This window comes from Coturnix japonica, chromosome Z (genome assembly GCF_054131305.1).
Source record: "Coturnix japonica strain WE chromosome Z, WE-NBRP24, whole genome shotgun sequence".
NCBI classification, from domain to species: Eukaryota; Metazoa; Chordata; class Aves; order Galliformes; family Phasianidae; genus Coturnix; species Coturnix japonica.
Window position 1 is genome coordinate 34,140,802 of NC_140702.1, and position 16,408 is coordinate 34,157,209.

General features: G+C 36.9%; 1 protein-coding gene across 5 annotated transcripts in view; it reads right to left on the bottom strand.

Annotated features, from left to right (window-relative positions):
• ERCC6L2 (ERCC excision repair 6 like 2) overlaps positions 1 to 14,424 on the bottom strand; it is a 48,279-nt gene extending 33,855 nt beyond the window's left edge. For 3 of the 5 annotated variants that reach the window (XM_015849299.3, XM_015849298.3, XM_015849303.3), the window contains exons 1-8: positions 14,071 to 14,424; positions 10,466 to 10,890; positions 7,478 to 7,597; positions 6,354 to 6,547; positions 4,626 to 4,787; positions 3,488 to 3,695; positions 1,879 to 2,019; positions 307 to 420 (exon numbers count right to left, since the gene is read on the bottom strand). In XM_015849299.3, the coding sequence (XP_015704785.1) occupies positions 307 to 420; positions 1,879 to 2,019; positions 3,488 to 3,695; positions 4,626 to 4,787; positions 6,354 to 6,547; positions 7,478 to 7,597; positions 10,466 to 10,890; positions 14,071 to 14,089 (1,383 nt within the window). In that variant the 5' untranslated portion in view covers positions 14,090 to 14,424. Of the gene's footprint in view, positions 1 to 306; positions 421 to 1,878; positions 2,020 to 3,487; positions 3,696 to 4,625; positions 4,788 to 6,353; positions 6,548 to 7,477; positions 7,598 to 10,465; positions 10,891 to 14,070 lie in introns of those variants that run through there. The other 2 variants (XM_015849301.2, XM_085528924.1) reach the window with 2 other exon arrangements.
• Between the last annotated feature and the right edge of the window lie 1,984 nt (positions 14,425 to 16,408).

Genomic DNA, 16,408 nt, shown 5'->3' on the forward strand with positions numbered 1-16,408 from the left:
AGAACTTTACAGAAATGCAAGAAAAATGGCATTATTAAAAATCACTAAAAACAACCTTTTCCTAAAGCTCTCCATTGTTAAGACAAACTCCATTTTCAGATAGTCATCAACTGAAACCAGAGATGCGTTAATATTTCTATCAATTAAATAGAGGCTACATTCTCAATTACTGAGCAGAAAAATAATTTTGCAAAATATCTGAATTTCAGTAAGTTAAGACTGATAGAGAAGCCAACAGCAATTTTTATTCAAGAGCTTTCAACAAATTTTCCAAGGGTTCACTTTTTAAGTACTTCCAAAACTAACCTGCTGTTTGCTAGTGCTGTCCGTCTGCAGCAATGCAACATGATTCGCAACTTTCTGTAGGATCGTCAAATAACTGAACTGCAGAGACTTAACTGTTTCACCATGGGAATTAACCTATAAAACAAAACAAACACAACCAATAATATCCTTAATGCTTGCAAAAACAAACATTCCTAAAAAGTAAGAAATACAGTAAAATACTATTTCAAGATGATGCAGTGCATTAGGAATTCAAATAGTACAAAAATTGATTCCAAATGATGTATTTCTAATTCCAAATGATGTATTTCTAACAAAAATTAGGCAAATTCTTCTTCTCAACATTATGATTCTATCAATAGAAAACATCTTTCCAAACAACAAAAACAAAAAAATGCTATGTTCATTGCTTGATAAACACTTTAGACAGTATGATATACACAATATTTGTTACGATAGCCAAGAATTCCTTAGTAAGAGAAAAGACAGCAACTTTACAATTTAAATAAATGTAAAACCAACTACTGCTGTTTGAATGACTTAGCCTACAGCTGCATACTTTAAGGCAGAAATTGGTGTAGTTTCATAAAGATCTCCATTAACAACATTAAACACTGAATAATCAGCAACAGCTATTTTTCTGGTTATAGTTGATTGATTTATCAATACTTATTTCTTTTCCCTTCTCAAGTAACCAAATTTCACATTTAACTCCAGAATTACACTGTCCATAAGAGCAACACAGGTATCTGCAGGTCTGAATAGTGAACAAAACTCAGCAGCACTTTTTTTAATACAAAACGCAATGTTAAACTTAAGCCTACAAAGAACTAAAGCTACCTCCCATGGCATATTTCAACAGGATGATAGATTGCTTTCAAATAAAGACTAAATAAACTACACTGCTTGGGAAACATAAAAGAAAAAAAAATACACAAGTGTTTAGAAGTAAAAGAAATGGAAAATATTTAAAAGACATTCTGAGTCTACTAAGAGATATGCAGAAACAAAAACAAAGCTAGATTTATCAGTGTTAAAGAAGTCCAAAGAAGGAAGAAATCTGCAGAGCTGTTCCTAGTGAATAATGTTCTACTTGCATTATAAGATAGCAGTTGTTACAGCTTTCCCTTCAGTAAAGTAAATCAAAGCACATTTTTAGGAGCAAAGAAAGACACTATCCAACTGTAATTACAAAATAACTATATCCCTGACAATCTGCTGGGTCCAGGAGGTCCCTTATTTGCAGCTACTGTACTGCCCACCTAAGATGCATGGGAACCGTATACCTGACAAGTATCAAATGTCCCAATGTAAAACCCTTTCCAACACCAATTATATGACAGGTATATTTAATACAACATGTCCCAAATATACTGTATTAATAATGACCTTCTGCTTAGGGCATGCAAAGCAGTTATGCTGTAATTCTGAAGTGCATGACCTCACCACAACAAGATTTCACAAACAGATTATTTTTGACCAGTAAATCACTTCAAGCAGCTCCTCATCAGCAGAGAGCATATGGAGAAATGCCTACCTCCTGCTCAAACCAGAAAGTCTATGTTAAAAACTTCAGAAAACAAAAGTTCTTACTTTGTAACAACAGTTCTTCCTCACACGGCCGCTGTTGCAGCTGCAGGGTTCTCCTGCTCTTAATACTAGGCTTACATCCTCTGTCTTCAGCACAGCCTCATACACTGCTCTCTGGAATTCTGTCAGGGAACAGTACACCATCTGCAAATGTCCCAAATATACAGTTACATGCAGCATAAAATTAAAAACAGAGAGCACTGCACCAAACAAACAAAACAAAAAAAGAAAAAAAAAAAACAACCACAAAAAACAAAGAATGGGGCACTGCAAGTAAAGTTAAAAATAACAACATATATTTGCACAGACATTGATAGAAAGTTATCCTACCCAAATTAAAAAAAAAACACAACAACCTGCAAGCTGACACAGAAGTATTAGGAAACTGTATCAAAAATGTACGTAAATCTATCTTATCCTTTCCCAAAATTTTACAAAGATTATCAATATTAAGTTATAATAACCTGCTTTTAGGTTTCTACAAACCTCTCAGTTGGGCTTTTGTGGAAGACTAAGAGAAAAAAAGGAAGAGTGATAGAAATAAATGCATAATTGTAATACAGGATTCCCTTGTTTTGCCAGTTATTTAATTTGCCCGTTTTTTGGTTTTTTTTTTCTCTTTTTAGACTCTAGCTGTTTGCAGGGCAGTACCACAGGCAGGACAAACAGAGTAAGCACTGAGAATGCAATGATCTATACACAGCCATGGCCAGAACTCTTATCCCTCCTCTCAGAGACCATGGGTGGCATCTCCATGACATCCTTAGTCTTAACCAGCAGGAGACAGATATCTCGAGATCATCCCCTAACCTACACCACCCACACTACGCCATCATGCTGAGCTATAATAATAAAGCAGTAACTTGAACAATACACTCACACTAACAAGAGAATGAAAAGAATAAAACCTGCTAGATTTACAAAGGCAAATGACTAATGTTTGAGTTAATCTTTCCTTTACAAGGCAGTTTAGATAACATTATTAATTTAAGGATGAAGAACAAATACAAGATTTTGAATACAAAAACATCTGAAAATTAATGTGTTCATCTACTTAGAAGGAAATATATGTAATAAGAATTAATAGTCAACCTTAGCTATAAAGAATTATTGATTTATGTGATGTTTACAACAGCACAAGATGAAAAAGATGACAGACCAATTAATAATTATCTTTAATCTGGGGGGAGGGTTCTTCTGCTTACTGATTGAAAATGAAAGTTAAAAAAAAAATAAAAGCAAACTGTTCTACATACAAAATATCAAGTTGCAAATTCAGAAATCCTACGTCAAATTTCAAGAGATTTACACAAACTGAATTTGCAAAGATACTTACAAAAGTACTCATAAAATATACATGTAAGTCACTAGCCAGAAGTTCAGATGAGCATTTTCATGTTGAATTAACTCTATTTCAGTAAGCTATCATAGTAATTATACAAAGAAAGCATACAACCTTACTTGCCTTCTTTCTAAGGCTCTAGATTCTTCTCAATTTTGTGATTCTAAAAGAAAACCATAAACTAGCAGAGGTATGATGAAGGAGAAAAAACAATAAAAACAACAAAAAAGAGGACATATTGTTATATTTGAAATGTGCAAGCACTCTTACTCTGTCTTCTTTTTTTGGCAACTGATCACTGATAAGCACTTTTGTACGTCTCAGAAACCAGCTAGACATTTTTCTTGCTAGCTTCACCATCGCCTTACGACCTGTTGCTAGCTCTCTTTTAGTTGCAGTGTGCCTCTGGCCACGCTCCACTGGATCAGAAAACTTCTTCTTAAAGTTCATTCTACTACCCAAAAGTCCTGGTACAGCCCTATAAAAAGAAAACAAAATCAACAAAAAACAAACAAAGCACCAAAAAAAACCACCCCAAAACAATTAAACAAAAACACTGGGAAGGGGCTGATTATAAGGGAATTGCAACATTTTCATTACTCCAAGGTTACTTATGATTGTCCAGTGATTAAAAGCACATTATAAATTGTTTCTGGCTAACAATAAATGTTTCTGGACTAGCAGGAAACATTAAAAAACTAGCAGTAAGGTGTGTATAAATAGAGTATAAATAAAATAGAATATTTCCAAACATTCATTTTTTTCACTGTGATGATCTTCAAACATCAAAGAGGAATTCCTTAGGAAAAGAAAATGCCGCCTTCAGAAATACTAAAGCTCAGCAGGCCAAAAGAAGCCACAAGGACACAGAATGTCTAAAACTTCTGTTTCAGAGCTTAATTAGGAAGGCAGTCACATTTTCAGTTTTTACTATTTCTGCTACATACACATTGACTTCATATTGGAACAATCCATCAACAACATCAGCATAGCTTTAATGGACCAAATGCAACATTAAGCTTAGTATTAAAGACTTTCCACTCTGACATTTGACTTCAGCCTGCACTTCCTCATCCTCAAAGGAAGTTTGCTTTGTCTCTCAGTACTTAAGTGTCCCAATAAGACATACATGTTTAGATTTTTGCCTAGGGTTATTTCCACCTCTCACTTAGAAATTTCTCTGGCCAAGACTGTTGCTTTGTAAATATATGCATTTCTGCATTTTGAAAAACAGCTAAATATTACTTTTAACTTCCAAGGAAATCAGAATGACCTGCACATACTGACATACTGGACAAAACAAAGGCGCAATTTTGTCCAAAGCTGCTCAACAGATCTTTATCTATTGTGTGAGAAGAAAATAAAGGGGGAGGGAGGGGGGGGGGGGAGAGGAAAAAAATTTATTTACCAGTCCATCACACACCAAAGTTCCTTCATATTGTTTTGAAGTATGGTTCCAGTAAGGCCTATGCGAACACTGCATTTTAAGGACTTCATGGTTTGTGTTATTTGAGACTTTGGATTCTTGATTCTGTGTACTTCATCCACTATGACAGCAGACCAATCTACACTGCATAGAAGAAATTTTTTTTCCCTTAATTGAAATCACATATCTCATCACTCCACATACACAAAAACTGACATAAGTCACATGTACAGCCCTGATTATTACTATAAAACACAAAACATATTTTTGCTTTCTTATTTTCTATACATTACAACACCCACTTTCTTGTCTGTTTAGTGAATTAAATTATAATGACTAAACTACACAATAAAATTGATGAACTACTGTCAACTGTATGAAATATTTTCTGTGAAGAAAGTAGCTTTTCATTTCTGGACATAAATCTTACCAGTACCGTTGTAGGCATTAGCAAGGACTAAATTGCACACGGCAATACACTACTAATTACACACATAAGAAAGATTTAGAATAACAGAATAAATCTCTTAATGCACACTTCTAAACTGCAATTAGCACAGTTGTCTTTTACTTTTCCTAACAACATCCACACAGATAAAAACATCCTGAAGGCACTTCTAATTGTAGTTTACTACCTGAAAGCATCACTCAACTACTTTGAGACCTGCATGGTTCCAATACCGTGAAGGAATTCTAGTATTGTGTGATTCTGTAACCAAGAGGACCATAGTTAGAAGTAGAGATTAAAAGACACTTTGCCATCAGTTCAAGTAAAAATCTGGTGGAAAAATGAACTGTACTCTGTGATAAGAATTTTAAATGACTAAGTCCCTAGGAAGAAATAAATTTATGAGAGTGCTTTATATACGTGAATATTTCAGAACAAGTTCATTTCTATGCTAAGGTTACTTGAAGCAGCCACATTTAGAAAGAAAACTCTCTCCCGAGCAGGTTCCATGAATTTTAGATAATTATTTTGAAAATTCATCTTGTGACATATATAATGGCTGTTGACTAATTTCAATCAAATCTGAGTTTACGATATTGTTAAAATCTGCTGATTATTAGTGACAATTAATTAAAAATCAGTTTGAGGCCAACTCATAGTTCTATCTAAGCAAAATGCACAGCTTTTAAGAGTCGGATGAACACTGTATGCTTACATGGACACATGCTTGGCAGACTTAGTTGGTAAATCTTTACACTGAACAATGCATTCATTTACATGTAAGTCCTGCTTCACTGTCATGGGCTGTGCACGTGCATTTATTTCCCAGACAGCAGCTGTTTAATGTCTCCTACCTAAACTTCTTTTTCAGATGTGCATAGAGCTGGCAATCAGACTTTTTCTGGTGATGGCTATTCAAAATAGTAGGACACTCTTTGAGGCCCAAGACCCTTTCCAATCACCTAGCATGGGAACACTGAAAGACCAACACCAACACCAACTGATAGAGGCAGAATGCTATAGCTAACTAAGATGTCCATGCAACGTGTATCTATATCCAAGATGAAGCAGTCCTAGTGGTCCTCTTTCACTAAGTAAGGGATTTAGTATTCTTAAACATAACAAAAGGAAGGGCAAAACTCCTCCTTTTTAAAATACTGGCAGCTATGAGACAACAGGATTTATTTTTAGGACTTAGGAATTCAATAATTAGTAAATTAACAAATATAATTCTCTTCAGTGATGTAATGAGTCATACTTACTTGTTAAGTTCATCTAAATACAGGCGAAGTGTCTCGTATGTTGTAAGGGCAACTTCACATTTCCCTTGCTTGATGCGATTCAAGTCATCTTCCTTTTTACTGCCATGTAAGACAGAGACCTTAAAGTACCCCCATGTGTCTAACTCATCCTTCCAGTTATACAGCACTGAAAGAGGGGCCACTATGAGGAAAATCTGAAAACAAACAGCTGTTATAGTACTACTGGAGGATCTACAGCTCAGCACTTTCTCAATGTGGAAAGTCATAATCTTAGGATTTATCTTATTACTTCATAGACCGAACTATTAAATTCTTGTTGCTTCAAAGCACAGTATAGAAAATACCTGAATATTTATATAAATTCAAAAGTAATGAGTTTATAGAGTGTGTAAATACTACAGAAAAAATACACTAACACTACACAAAGTACCTAAAATAACACTGGTATTTAGTCAACTGCAGTAAGACACGACATACTATCACAGTGCTCTGTTACAACACCTATTACAAACACCATTTTAGAGGTGGAAACACCGTTTTAGAGGTGGAAAAGGTATAACAGTAAGGAAGTTCCTCCAAGCCATAAATCTAGCCAATATATGAGAAGAGGTATCAAAAGAAGTTTAAAAATTTAAGACAATCTGTACAATATTATCATAGAATAATAAAATCAGTTTCTAGTCCAGCTTCCCAGTCAAAAAAGGGCAGCACTGAATTCAGACATTTAGAGCCTTTCCCACTCAGGTCTTTCATATCCTTCAAGGATGAAAGACCCCACAACCTCTCTTTGTTACCTGTTCCAATACATAATTGTCCTCAAAGTAAACTACTTCTCTGAGTCAGTCAGAAGCACTCATGTTTTTTCACAGAAAGTGATATCCTTCCACATCTTCCTTCCACTTTGCCTGAGTTCACGAAGGAACAATTTTGTTCACAGAAATACAGTCACAGAATCATTCTAGCACTCAGATATTCCAATAACATAAAATACCAGTGGAAATCAGGAATTGCGTTAGTCCTCTCAAGTTAAATTAACCAAACATTGAAAATGAGTATATGTAAACTCCTAAAGCAAGCAAACAAACAACATTTTTTTGCTTTTTACCAAATTCTTGAAGTTTTACCTTCTTAGGGTTACATTTTGATTCTTTTTCCACTGTTTTCCGTAAAAATTCTGGCATATTATTTTCAATATCTTCACGTGTTCCTTTTTTGCGTAACACTGCAGCCAAAAATGAAATGACCTTCAGAAAGAAAACAACTCTCAGTAATTATGTACAAAAATGCAGACAGAAAATGAACAAGTTCCACTGAAAACACACATTTCAGACAAAATCCTGAATAGGATTTCATTTGTTAATATACTTTTTGATTTTTTAAAATGAATCTCATATTTAACTGAGAAACCTGTGTTTATGATAAGAGCACTTCATTGCTCTACACTGCACTACCATTTTCTATGTGGAAAATCTTAAAAAATACAGTATAGACAATAAAGGAGACAGGAAGAAACAAGGCATGTCTTGTATTTTTCCTGGAAATGGCAAACACATGAATCTTAGGTGAGGAAGCAGTAGGATTTCTGTATGTCCACTCCTCAAACTCTTGTTCTTGAATTCAAAAGCAGTTTATTTGGCTGTGTTCAAGTCCGTATTAATTCAACTGCCTCAAACCAGCCAGTGACCTTCACTTTCTTTTAATTAGGAGGAGATATTTATTGTAATACACCACAGTGGTGACAAATATTCTAGACAACATTATTACAAGCTCTCCCATGATTACTCCAAAGCAGGCAGAGGGCAGAGGTATCTGGGTAGAACCATTTTAATCTGTAAAACCCACTTGGGATAAACATGGAGCTAAGCTGCAGCAAGAACCAGTGGCATTATCAGACGTGTCCCTCTTTTGAAGTTCAAGAGGCCCCCCCTGCTCAGGATACTTTTCTGGAGTTGCCTCACAGATGCTTACTGCTGGATAGAAATAAACCTGTCAGCTGTGAAATCAAATAATACTTTTTCTTCTCCCTCCAATGATGAGAAGAAGAGCCAGTAATGCACAGCTGGTTGAAAAGCAGCTGAGCAGGAGAAAAGTATACAAAGAGAAGATAGGGAACCCATCATACAGGGCTATATGGGAAAGAAACACATGGAAGAAACTAGCGACATTTTAATGCACAACATTTCATATAAGCCGAGAGACTAGGAAGCTGATGCAAATTTGTATGCCTTGTTTCTTCAGTGCAGCTTTGCTGAATTTTATTCTTACTCTCAATAGGACCAAAACCAAAATCTGCATGTTTTTTCCAGATCTTCCACTTTTGGAAAAATTAATCACAAATCTGTAAAAACAGCAAAGGCTGTAAAGGGGCAACCCTAATGAGAAACCTTTGGCTTTTTCATATAAAACTAGGAGGCAATCTAAATGCGTTGACAAGAAACTTTAACTTACTGCAATCCTAACACAATATATCATTATTCTATTTACCCTCACCACAACTCAAAACGAAAGAGCCACACACTAAAGCAAATTCAAGCAAAAACCATTTCAAAAGTAGAAAGAACACTACAATACAAAAGTCTTAAAGAAAAGTCTCTTTCTCAGGTATCTCCCTGTAATTTAAATACCATAATATTCAGCGAAGTGATAAGCAAAAGCAAAATTTTCTATAAGACGGTAAATCAATTAGCTGGTACTTTGTGAAGTTTAATGAATATTTATTCCTTCACACATGGGAATTATGAAATAAGAAAACTCATCTATTAATTCACATCTGAGCTGCTATCCATACTACACTTGAGGAACATAAATACCATTTTAGAAAGGAATATTTAAGACTGTATTCAAGAAATGTATTTTTCTTCTCCAAACTTGACATCATGATTAAAAGAAACAATTATCACATGCAAATTTTACAAAGGAACATAGCCACTGGGTGACAAATGTGACCTGTTCACTGCAGAATCAGCCATGAGATTCAAGAAAAGAGGTGGTAACTGATTTCATCTCATTCAAATGTTTATTTTAATACTAAAGTGGGTACTGGCAGTTCTTTAGTAACTACTGAATTATTGAGCTACCATGAACAAGAATGCATCAGAAGTACGATGAAGCACAAGGTAAATGGAGTTAGTTTAGCTGTAACTAATAAGTTAACAGATCAGCAGCAGCTCTTTACACACTCATGGTACTCCTCTTAATGCTCTACTCAGGCAAGTTCTTCCAGTTTAGTTCACTCACTTCTCTTGTAAAGTTTGCTACAGAACAAGCATCTGCACACAGAAGGAAGCGTTATCAGCTGACATTCTCCTAAAAGGACACACAAGACATGCTACAGCCAGTATTTACCAGCAAAGAAATGAGCTTGCATATGACAAAAAGGAGGAGCAATGTGAAATGGACAAGAACTATTTGCTATAGGACTCAGGCTGCTAACTTAAAACCAAACATATTAAAGAGAATCATTTCAAACCTAAAATAACTGTAATTTTAGTAAAATAAGTGAATCAATTGGGCTGCAGTTATTCAAAACATAATGAAAAAAATCCAGCCATTCTTTGTCTCTTCATCAACAGAATTTGCATTTCCAACAACGACAAACATATTGTGTAACATCTAGGTATTTCTTTCAGATGGGAGAGTACATGCATCTTCTTCTAGTTCCTAGTACAGTCAAACTACTCATTTTCAAGAAAAAAAAAAAAGTAAAAAGACATTTTAAGACCTGTTATGTAGTGTATGTACTAATAGCATTCTCCAGCGCAGCAGATTTCTTTCTTGATGTGTTGATATCATTCCATAAAGGACATTCAAAGTAACACAAACACTAACCAACATTTAAACTACCACAACTGCCAAGCTTTACAGTACAAATGATTACATCCCAGTTTTGTGGAATGTCAGAAGCTTATCAGCAATCATTTCTGCCACTCAAGTATTGTCACAAACAGCCACATTCTGCCTCCCTCCAACTTCATGCCACAAAATGGAGAATAAGCTTGAACAACATGGCTTTTATTTAGTAAGTCAACTTAAAAAATAAATATTCTTCACAGAAAACATGCTGCCAAAAAGCAAATAAATTAAACTATTATGTTCTTATAAGTAATAAATACCTGTACTGTCTTTCCAAGGCCCATATCATCTCCAAGAATGCATCCCCTTTTATTAGCATAGTGCCAATAGAGAAATTGGGCTCCTTCCCTTTGATAACCACGTAGGTATCTATTCATTGTATATGGGATAGAATCACCATTATCAGATAACTTAAAAGCAACTGATGAAGATGGAAGATTTTGGCCAGGAAAATAAGGCTTTTCCAGGTCACCATCATCGAATATTACACTCTTCCAGGAACATCTACCAGTTTCAACTCTATAGAGCTCAGATATTAGTATTTTCTTATCTTCAGATTCCAAGAACGATACAACAGCAAATGGTTTTCCATTCTTGTCCTTTCCAATAGATGATATTGTTCCTTCGGAAAACTTTCCATTTTCAGGACAAGGTGCAAGGCATCTCTCCCCAACATGCCATCTATCTGTGGAAACAAACAAAACAACAACTGTGGAGAGTGTTTATGCAGAATGGCTTCATGAGAAAGGACATGAAGAGATTCCACTAGTTAAATTGTAAAAGAATGAACGTGATTAAAGACAAAGACGGTCTATTCTAGGGACGGTCACGGGCTAAGCAGCTGTGGAGAAATCAGTATGTGAAAAGACAGGGTATGTAGCTAAAGATGAAATATGTATCTAGAAGCAAGGACGGCCTAAGGGAAAAGCAAGATGTGTAGCAAGGTGTAGACAAAGCTGCAAAGAAAAAGTATCCATAAGACTAACCACAAAGGTCAGATGAAGTAATGTCTAATTCACCAATCCTGAGCTTAACTTTTGCAATATGCATGAACTTATTACTGATTGTATAAATGAGATGCTGTAACACCTAATAAACGAGACTTGTTGACCATGATAGCATGAGACTTGTCTCCCGCGGTTACTTCCAACAAACAACTAAAAACCCACAATGAAAAACTGGCCAAATGCACAAAGTATTACATTTGTAAATATTTAAATATTAGATGCTAACTTCCTTCATGAACAGCATATAACTTAAGATTACGTGTGTTTCAAGGCTCTTTTGAAGGCAGCACTAGAATTGTAATACTGATTGCTGGTTTAAACCAAATTCCAAGACAGGCATATCAAAGTTTGTAATGCTGTTTTTAAAATATCTGAAAGCTTGCCTGGAAAAAATCTAGTGTAAACACTAATTAGTAAGTTTCACTTGAGCGCACACAGACAAACCCACACTGACAGGGTTAGAATGCAATTAATTAATCACATAATCTGTTCCAAATACTATCTACAATAGACAACGCTTATTATCTACTCAAATTCAGTACTTCAGCTTTACCGAATTGTTTGAGAAATACAACTGAGTATGATGCGCGACATTTCCCCTTATAACTCTAGCATTAGGGGGAAAAAAAAAAGAAAAAAAAGTAAAAACAGTATTTCAGAAGCCAAAGAAGTGTACTCTGAAAACATATACAAGGTTGCGTATACACAACATATACAAGGTTTGCCCGCGTCCTTCTCCAGAGTGGGTAACTGGCTGAATTCCTTATGCAGATTTTAATAGTTGAAGACTTTACAGTTCTTTCTCTGTATTCAGTCCCTGTAAGCTCACACCCCATTAATACTACATATCAAATATTAACAGAGAAGACTAAGCTGCTTCTTTTCCTATGTAATTTTTATTTTTCATGTACAACCTTTAAATGGTGCATATGCTGCTCACAGAGAAAGAAAAATATAATACCAGCAGTGTAGAAGAGTTAAAAGAATATTAGACAACAAAATATAAGAAAAAGCAAGGCCTTCACAGTGAGGGGGGAGGGGAAACAAAAACAACAACAAAGAAAAAGCAGGCCCAATAAGTATCAACTATGTGCAAAGTGAATGCAAGGTGATTTGAGAAAGTGTGATTTGAGAAAGTGTGATTTGAGAAAGTGTTTCTTCAAATGACTTAAAGTATGAATAAGAAGACTTCCTGGGCTATATATGGTTACTGTGTTTACCAACACAGTAGGTAAGATAACTTGATAGATTTCCTGCACTTCTTGTCCTCCAACTAAAAGTCTGGTAGGTCTGATCTCTAATATGTGAGATTTAGTCTGATATAAACTTGCACCCTAAACCAATGGCCCACTACCTCTTACACTAATTACCTCACAAACTAGAGTCACTCAATTGGATTAATGTCTCCAAAGAACACTCAGACTATGCCTGCATCATCCTTGCTGAGACTAAGTTTCATCCCACACCCTATGCCCTGCACACAAGACACTACATACCTTCTCCAAAATATCTTAAGTTGAAAATAACATTTTGAGGTTAAGTATAGACAATACATTCACTAAAACATAGTTAACTATTCTCCTCTTAAAGTATTTGCACATCTACTGCCTCAAAAATACGACCAAATTCATGCATAAAAACCACAAAAACATATGATCTTCTCCAAGTACCATCTTAATCTTTAGGAAATTTCTCAAAATTAAGAAGCAATACAAAAAAAACCAAACCAAAACAAAACAAAAAAAACCCAAAAAACAAAAAAACAAAACCAGCAACATAAAAATATCTGTGAAACATTCAAAACTAAATTTAAAATAGAGAACATTTTCATTATTACTCTCTTTCACAGTAATATCTGAAGTGGCACGCAGCATTTAAACTTTTGGGTATATATTTTTACAGTGCCTTTGTTTCTTAACATTTAATTGAGTTTTATGAGCTGCATATGACTTGTCGGAATTGGGGTCCTAGGTGCAGAGCAGAATAAAGAGCACTGGACAGTAAACTCTGTAATAACAAACTTCAAACTAATAAAGAAGGAACAAAATGAGAAAAAAAAGGAAAGTGGCAAAACAGCAGTATTAAGTTTGACAGAAATACAAGATTCTGGAAAATAACACTGTACAAACAAGAGTTAAAAATGCTACACTATCTTCTTTTGAATAACCATCTATGTAGGATAAAACCCCTACAAATCAGGACACTTATTTATTGCAGTTTCCTAGCATGGCCATCAACAAAAACAGACGGCATTCAACATGACTGCTTATATCTAGTCTTTTACCACGAGGAAGTGCACCATGACACATCATGACCATCCTGGACCAGGATGATAATGGCCCACTGACACAGACGCGCTCATTTCACTACTCCTATGCAAAAATAAGCAAATTAACTACAGAGGTTTGACAAGTTAATGAAGAATTCAAGGTTTTTTACACTCTGATAAGTCACTGTAAAAGCAAATTTGTGATACCATAATGGAAAAGCATTACCTTTTTAAATTTGAAGCCTAACAGCAAAATCGCTAAACATATGAGACTAATCAACACATGTTCTAAAAGACGTATCTATGTCTTCTGTTCACTTTAAATACATACTTCCAATTTTGCCAATGAAAAAATGCAAAATGGGAGCATTTTTTAAGGGAACATTACTAAGCCGTGCACACCACGGCACTCCTCACAGCATCGCTTGGTTTCCAGGTGAGGTGAGGGGCTGCCAGCACATCCCAGAGGCAGCTGACCCATGCGAGACGCCTCTGCCCCACGGCCTACATTCTGTGAACGAAGGGCAAGGGGCCCGGTGACACCCAGACCGCTCCTCTATAACCTGGGAGCCCACATCAACCCACTTACCTGGCCACGCATCACCCATCTTAACCGACGTGGGTGCAGGTGCGGCGAGAGTCACTCCCGGCAGCGGGGCCGGGACTCGCGGGACGCTCACGCTCCCGAAGGGCAGCCGAGAGACGGGCACTGCTCACCGACCCCGCGGCGAGGCACGGCCGCTTAAGGGCTCGGGAAGCCGCCAGGACGCCGAGCAGCCGCCGCACGCTCCGCGCCTGCGGAGGACAAGTTACAGTGCTCCGCCTTCACTCAGCCTCCGGTTCCAGCCGACCGGATTCACCTCCCTCTCTAACACAGCTCCGCAGGACGCGCCGAACCAAGTAGGCAGCAGCCGGAACAGAAGCGGCGAGGCGGAAGCGATCCGCGAGAACAGCAGAGGTGCCGGGACCGCGGATCTCAGTATCGCGAGGCTTGCTCTACGTCTCACGAGAGCTACGGGAAGTGTCGGTGGGGGGCTGTGAGCCGTGGGGCTTTGGTGCGGAGCGTGCCACGTAATGGCCAGGGCGCGGTTCGGGGCCTTCGGGCCATTACGGTTTGTCATTGAGCTGTAGTGCCCTCATGGGCACTGAGCCTTAGGACTGCCATGGGGCTGTTGTGGTGAGGCCAGCGTCTGGGAGCAGCTCCTATCTGCATAGAGTGCAACAGTGTAGTGGTACCCACATGGACTTAAAGGCCCTTTTGTAGGATATGTGCAGAGTTGGACTGTGGTACTTGTAGCAATATTGCTATGCCGATTTATGACAGGTGAATTGTGTGGCCTTGCACCTGAAGAGCCCCTGAATGGATTGTTGCCACTCCAGCTTGAATGATCTTGATACATACTAAATATATTTTAACTGATTTTTCTCTTTATGCTGCTGTTGTTTATAGCAACATCCACTGGGGAAGAAAAAAGGAAAGAGATCGTGCTAGCAAGCCAGTAGGGGAATTAGTGGGTGTAATGGCACTTGCTGCTCCAAATAAAGCAATTCTAGGAGCAAAGCACAGCAATGGATTCCACCAAATGTGAGTCTGTGTGCCTTTCTGCAGGTAGTAGCCACTTGCCTACTCTGGGAGTAATGAAGACTAAAGCCAAAGCAAGATGAGGTTCCTTCTGCACATTATCTTGACTGTTAGCTGGAATTTTGTAGTAACGAGTTAACAAAATACATGTGGTGGTTTATGAGCAAGTGGTATTACACTAACAGGAAAATGGCAGGTACGAAAGCACTGATAAAGCAATAATAAACTACTTAAGTATTGGATGCCTTGTATGTTCAAGGAGGTTCTTCAAAATACAATATCAAAAAATTCAATTGTTTTTAAAATATATATGTAGTCTTGTTGTAAGGTAGAATGATACAAAGATTATAACAAATATTCAAAAGGTTATTCATAAGGAAAAACTCATCAATATGGATACCTTCACTGGGAAACACTGATGCAATCTCCAAGAGATGCTGCCTTAGTGGTGGTCAGCCCTTAAATGGGATCTAGAGGAGGTGGAGTCAAGCTCCACCCCTTCCGGGAGCACAGCTAAATTACTCTCACCTGTGCTCCCACAGCTGACCCCACACTTGCCTCAGCTGATTAATCAGAGGTTCAGGCTGTGATTACCAATATCCCATACACATGTTTAGCTACATTGATTCTAAAGGAATGTGACAATAGCCATACCATCATAAAGACAAAGCTGGAAACAGCATGATGTTTTGAAAATATGACAAAATAATCAGAAACTTTATGAATTTCAGCAAACCATGTTAGATAATTCTGTAATAACATATAAGTTGTCATTCTTAGACAAACTTTTAAATTGGGTCATGTTTGAAGATAAATGTTTGTTCATACCACAATGTGTTTATTTAATGAATATTATGTTGCATTTGATTATTACAGAGATAGTTCCACTTAATGAGTATTCTCTCCTGTGGGTTGCAGCTGCTATTTCCCTTTCATAAACACAGTATTACAACATCACAATAGAAGGAAAAAAAAACACATTAAGTTCTTGCTTAAACACTTTTTTTTTTTTTTTCCTAGTATCTGGGGCTAATGTTTTTGCCTATGCTCCAGTGGTCCCATTCTGCATTTAATTCCATGGAGAGGTGTCAGTAGCTTAGCTGGAGACCGAACTGAAAATCCAACAGGTATTACTAGGATTTGTCTCCTTTTCAGTCAGGTATACTCTTGTAAGTCTTTCCCTCAAGCAGGGGCAAAAGAGGGAGGAGCATATACTTAACAAGAGCAGTTGTTTTTATGCCAGTAGATACAATTCTTGTCACAAATTACAAGCAGATTCTGTATCTTTATACAACTTGGGGGGGGGGGGGGGGAGGGGAAAGGCTAGAAAATGGAAGTTGGCTCA